The sequence below is a fragment of the Acanthisitta chloris genome, unplaced genomic scaffold (assembly GCF_000695815.1).
Source record: "Acanthisitta chloris isolate BGI_N310 unplaced genomic scaffold, ASM69581v1 scaffold998, whole genome shotgun sequence".
NCBI lineage: Eukaryota > Metazoa > Chordata > Aves > Passeriformes > Acanthisittidae > Acanthisitta > Acanthisitta chloris.
Genome location: NW_008687957.1, coordinates 63654 through 70123, shown reverse-complemented (window position 1 = coordinate 70123; position 6470 = coordinate 63654). Strand labels below are relative to the sequence as shown.

Sequence of the window (6470 nt, the reverse complement as noted above, 5' to 3'; positions counted from 1 at the left end):
TCCCTCTCGTTTCTAAAGTTTCAGGTGGCTGATTTCAGAGCCTTAAAACACACTGCCATGTGGAAAAGGTCTTAGATTATTGTACAAACAATCATGTTTTGCACTGTGGAGAGAAAAAACCTGTGACTAGAGTATACCTGGAATTCTGCTGTACCACTGTGTCACATATCGTACATTTATTGCAGGCATTTCTGAAAATTTCCTGCTCAAGGACTGAAATTTTCCATGCCTGGCTCAAATATTTATGTTAAAAAGAAGAAAGGCTAGTTAGATTTTGGGAAGTGAAGGTAAATATGTGCTCTGACTCTGGAAAGGAAACTTTCTCCTTTGTCAATAGACTGGGGTTTTTTGCTTGTTTTGTTATATCTGCTCAGGACAGAAGATAAAATAAATACACTGATAACACAGAGACACTACTCTGGTTGCTTTAATCTGTCAGCTAGGAGGAGTCCAGGAGAAGTTGGATGGTCCCCACTGTGTGCTGTGTGTCCAGCTGAGCTGGGTTTGGGAGGAGAGTGCACACACAGTGAGCACCAGCCCAGTGCCCCCCAGGAGATCTGCCAAGGCAAAGCAGGTCTCAGGTGCACTGGCAAACAGGCTTAATAGTATTCCAGAAAAAATTACAAGTGTTATCTCCAGGAGGAAAAACAAGGGGTGGGACTACCTGAACATGGACTTACTAAAATTAATAAATTCCCCTTATTTTGGTGGCTGGAAAAGACAATATAATATCTTGAGAGCCAGAGACATTGCTTATTTTAGCAATCTGAACATGGAAGTGGTTTGTGTCTAGAAAAAGACCCTGCTCAATTCCTGTCTTATGGTGAAAAAAAGAAAACAGTGAGTAAAACACTGGAAAATGCTGGAGATAGTTTCCAAGCAGATCAGACTGACTAGTTCTAGCCAAAGGCTGTTAAACCCTAGTGTAATTTTAGTGGTGTATCTTTTCCCTGGTGTTTATAATTGGAAAAAGGAAAGTGCCACTTCCCATTCAATGTGTCCTGTAACTTCATCTTTCAGAAATGTCTGTTCAGGGACTGACAGCAGCAGAGTATAAATGCAATGTTTGCTGTAAATCACTCATTGCATTGATCAGACTTTCAAATCTACAGCATGTTAACTCATGTTGCCAGTAACATGGAGCTAGAAGTTGTCAACTGTAAACTTCAGCATATCCAAACCAAGAAATGCAAACCCAGTGTCTGAGTTCTCTGTTCTTCTCTGATAGAGGATCATTCAATCATTTGACTAACTCTCCTTCTGTATGCTCTATATTTGTATATATTAGTGCATGTATTCCAGTTTCAGATTTCATACAACTTAGAGACACAATTTTGTGTTCTGCTTCAGCTTTATTGCTGCTATACATATATAAATAGTTCTCTAGAGGTTTGGAGAATAGAATTTATTCCAGTTGTAGATACAGTACTACTAACCATGTTGAACTTATATGCCTAAAATATTTGAAAATCCACCTGAAAACTTGCCAAAGAGTTTACAGAAATGCATAAATGAACTGTTTGCTGAGAAACTTCTTCAAAACTCCATAGAAGTTTATGACATAACTTGTGCTTATTGCTTTTTTACAAAATGTAATGAGAAACTGCTGCATTATATAAACCAGACAGAATTTCTGAGGTCAAAATACCACACAACACTCTACACTTGACCCTTCTCCCTCCCAAATCATTTGGTAAGTCCTTATAGAAGGAGGCAGCTATGTTCCTCTGCCACAGCTGAAAATAAACCGACCTTTGAGCAAAAAACCAAAACAACATTTAGAGGGAAGTCAGGGTAAAGCACAGCACAGCCAGACAGCTTTCTCAGCCAGACACTCATGCTTCAATGCTCTCACTGAATAAAACAGTTCACTTACCATCACATGACCAAAACTTACATCAGGTAGCTTAAATAAAGATAATGAAAGAATTATTCAGAAGAAAACATACTTATTGCTTTATATACATCTAAGTTCAATAGGATTCCTTGAACCAAGACTTTAAATGCATTTGCTCTGTGTTCTGTATCTTCAGCAGAATGTTCTGTACACTGTAAAGTGCATGAAACCTCAGCAAAATGCACACCTAGTTTCCATCCTTTTCAAATCTTCATTCAGCCCATTACATTTTTGGATGGATCAAACAATAGCTGAGTGAGCATTTGTTCTGGTGCTAATTTAAGCCCCACTGATGTTGCATGTTTTCCCTCAGCTTCATTCACATCTGGAAACACATCCTGCTAAGAAAGATACTCAGGACTTTTGTATCCAGTCTTTCTGTAGGATGGCAAATTTAGGTGAGTTCATTTCGATTGTCTCACGCTTGTATTTTGGGAACACTCCTTTGCCTTCTGTGTGCAATGCATTTTCACAAGAAGCTACTAGAGTTTTAATAGGGTTTTCATTGACTAAGTCTATGGCTTTCTAGGCTTTCTCTCATCCCATATTCATTTCAGCTTTCCCTTCATTAGTTCCTCATTTAATCATTTTCTGTAGCTCTTCATTTAATCCCAGTTTACCTCACGACCTATTCTTCCCTAAATTTAGCCTTCTCCCTTTTCAATCTCTCTTTCACATTTTTCCCATTTGCCTTTGGTTTCTGATTTCAAATGTCCTTATTTCCTCATTACACACAGTGACATCCAACATCTCCAATCACTGATCTTCAACACAGAAGATTTACCACCAATCTTGAGGTACAACCCCTTTCCCCTTCCCTGTGTTTGCACTCAGATTTTTTTCTCTGCTATTCTTCCCCCTCTCATTCTCACAGTTAGTTATGAAGTGCACCAGGCAGTTCTTCCTGCATGATTGTTTTCATTGATTCTAAATAAACATTTTTTGTGTGTTTCTGGGTGTTACACTTGGAAGGGTTTCCTTGGCCAAAAACGTATAAAACCTTTGTAAATGACCTCTTTTTGTAGTTGGGAAGATATCTTTGTGCCCAGGGCTAAACCCAAGCACTGGTTCCTGGTGGAGACATTGAAATTCTGCTTGTGAAGTTCATAAATATTTCGAGACCTGTTAAGCCATGAAACAGCAGATGCATTTGAACACACACTGCTGTACTGTTTGTAGAAGAAGCTGTGCAGTCTGGCTCAGTGGGAGCCCTTGGTGACCACCAGCACAGTAACTGGAGGGCAGAAGATGCATGGGTAGGGTTGCCCTTCATGGCCAGCAAGCTGCTGCTAGAAACAGCTCACTCAGCAGGCACAACTGCTTTTCCTTCCCTGTGGGCAACCTCCATCAGCTCTCAGGACAGATCCCAGCACAAACTGGGCAAAGCTCAGAGCACTGGAGTGTCATGGGATTACAGCCTGCTGATCTGCTCTCGGAGCTGCACTGGAAAAGAAACCCAACTGTTCCCATCTTACCGACTTCTTCTTCTTAGTACAGTTGGGTTTCCTGCAACTTGAGTAGTAGTTGAGGGTGGCATACTCCATCAGAGCAGCAAAGACAAACAGAAAGCAAACAGTCACAAACAAATCCATAGCAGTGACATAGGACACACGGGGTAATGACTTTCTTGCAATGGTACTCAAAGTTGTCATGGTCAATACTGTGGTGATGCCTGCAGAGAGAAACTTGATTTAATTGCATGCAACACCACTTCTCCATATCACAGAATAATCCTTGGAAATAAACATACCACACAGAAATCCAGAGTGTACCCAAGTAATTAATTAATTTCATTCGGTGCTATTGAAAAATGATGAAAAATAACATCAGGAGAGCCAGGGGTATTTTGCAAACAAAAATTTGCTCAGTTGTTTATATCTGTCCTTGCAAAAATGACATTCCCATGCCTCTCAATATGCTTTTCCTCAGCTCTTCCTTTTTCTAATCCCAGTTAGGTTGGAGGGGTGGGGAGTGGGATGAGGGAGAAGGAGAGAATGAAGAAATTCTGGAGGAAAAGTGTAAATCAGAAAATATACTAAACCCAGAAAAATAGAAATCAGAAACCTAGAAAACAATGAAGAAAATGTGTTCCATTCCACAGTAGTACTGCTCTCATGAAAAATCTCATGCTCAAAAAAGAAAGAGAGGGAGGAGAGAGAAAAGAAATTTTCTTGTAAAGTTCTGACCACGAATTCTGAAAGTATGTTTTAACAACACAATGGAGTTCTTCCTTGGGAGAACTCCACTGCTATTTTCCTTCTGAGTAAGGGAACTCATTGTCACTTGTTCAGTCTGAGCCTCTCATGAAAACTTCAGGTGTAACATTAATGGGAATAGCATTTTTAATTCTTACGAAGCATCTCATGAAAACTTCAGGTGTAACATTAATGGGAATAGTATTTTTAATTCTTACAAAGCAGCACTTCTTAGATTTTGTAATAATGAATATAATGGAAATAACTCAGTGTGAAATATCTAAAAAATAAAACCAGTGCTGGAATGAAATCTATGACATGTCAGTTATTTGGCTGCTGGTATTTCACACAGCTTCTCTTCATTTCTGTGGAATATGAGTCTTTCATTCCCAGTTTGGAGTGATGCTTTGAATCATTTGTTATGAACTGTGTGTCTTCTGATAGAGAAAATCTAAACTTATCAATGGCTTGGGAAGGAAAATAAAGCTCTCACTCAAATAAATCTCAAGAAAGAACCAGCTCTACAAACAACATAACCATAAGGTAATCTTTCTTTTTTATAGTTAAAATGATATTTCACAATGGTGCACAGTGCTTGAAATGGCAGGGGGTGACTGAAATTATGCCTTATAGTAAAATTAATTCTCACAAAGAGCACTCTGGAGACAAAGAAGTAGCTGTGGATTACTTTTGACTACTTTCTCTTTCTGAAGTATTGCCCACCTTTGATTTGCAACATTTTGATAGAAGCTACAGTGATTCACAAGAACAAACCTCTCCACCCAAACCAACAGAAAGTCCCTGGACAAGCCAGAAAGTAAATTATTGCCTGGACCTCAGCCTTCTTCTACAATGAATATCCACTACCCAGAAACAAAGGGACTAAAAGTTTCTGGGAAAAAAAACCCCACAAGTTAATAATCAGGATGAAAGTAAAGCTGAAAGGGAGTGGGAGGTGTGGACTTTGGGTGTTCCTTGGACATCTGAAAGCTATGGAGGAAATGTTTCCATTTCCTTGCACTACAGATTAATTAGTCTTTCTGTATGACCTCAACTCAGGTCTTAGGAGCCACTAACATCCAGACTGTGACATATTCTGCAATATAAACCAAATTCTTCAACACTTTCTAACCCATGTTTAGATTACTGACACAAATTCATCCTTTTCAGAGACACATGTACATGGTCCTGCTCTCAGGTATTTTATTACCTTTCAAAAGCTCCTCAAAATCTAGAGAGTTCTATCTGTATAATATACAGTGTCCTGTTTACCTGGACTCAAGGGAAAGTTTTTATTTCCTGCTTATCCTGTGATAGAAGGGTTTTTTATTAAAAGGATAAAAAGAAATATAACGGAGAAAAAAGCTTCCAATGCTCAGAAGCATTTTTTGGAAAGGTTTGCAATATTTCTACTGAATGCTGCATTGACAGTGGAATATTTTTTCTTCCATTTTTACTGGAATGGAGGTATAACTTTGCATTAGTTGTGACAAGAAGTACTGTGCAGGTATCTGTAATGGTGCTCAGCTTCCAAAGTGACCATGGACAGGAAGGCAGACAAGAAAAAAATTCCTCTGTGCTTAAGTATAGAAATCCTCAACTCAGCCTGAATGTCCATGCCTTAAGCCTGAATGTGAAACTCCCACTCAAATCATGCCTGGGACAGGATCCCAGCCCACACCAGAAACAAGCAGTGACTTTTTGAAATAAGGGAAATTCTGTCTGGTGTATTCCTTCTACATCTAGCACACGGGCACAGAATTTTAAATATTGAAATGGGTCTTGTGGGGTTCCATACAGAGAGAAAAGAAAAAGAAGGCACAGCAGATGAGACAGTTTTGTGTTCCTATACATTTACAAGTCAGAACACAGATATGTATATATGAATAAAATCCAAAAAGAATACTTAGATACCATACCCTGAGCTCATTTTATGTCTGATGCCAAGAAAACTCAGTTTGTTGGGTGGTTTCAAATGCAATCAGCCTTGCCAGATGAAATGGTTAAGTCTCTCACTTTGTGGAGGTCCTTATGGCAAAGTCAGCTTGGCATCTGTTATTGAAATGCACAGTTCTTGGGAACTGCCTGTTTCAACAGGATTTTAATGTCAGCCAAGGACAGCTTTGAGGTAGCCTGGCTTCAAAATTTTCAGATAGAAAGTGTAAGTGTGCCCTTAAAGTGTGTGTATAAATACCATTTTGTGACATTTCTATTCTCTGAGCAAATCCCATCTCTAAGATGCTGTTTGATAAAACACAAAGGGCTGTCTGGGAGGACAAATGATGCAGGTGTATATATAATGCATGAAAACACTCTAACCTTTAGATCATTGGCCTAAACAGTTATTTAACATTATTACTGTTTGAAATCTGCTAACT

General features: G+C 38.9%; 1 protein-coding gene across 1 annotated transcript in view; it reads right to left on the bottom strand.

Annotated features, from left to right (window-relative positions):
- LOC103808085 (gamma-aminobutyric acid receptor subunit gamma-3) overlaps nucleotides 1-6470 on the bottom strand; it is a gene marked incomplete at its 5' end in the record, with an annotated part of 44184 nt that overhangs the window by 1435 nt on the left and 36279 nt on the right. The window contains 2 exons of the mRNA XM_009080850.1: nucleotides 1877-1906; nucleotides 3373-3569. Coding sequence (XP_009079098.1) covers nucleotides 1877-1906; nucleotides 3373-3569 — 227 coding nt within the window. The remainder of the gene's footprint in view (nucleotides 1-1876; nucleotides 1907-3372; nucleotides 3570-6470) is intronic.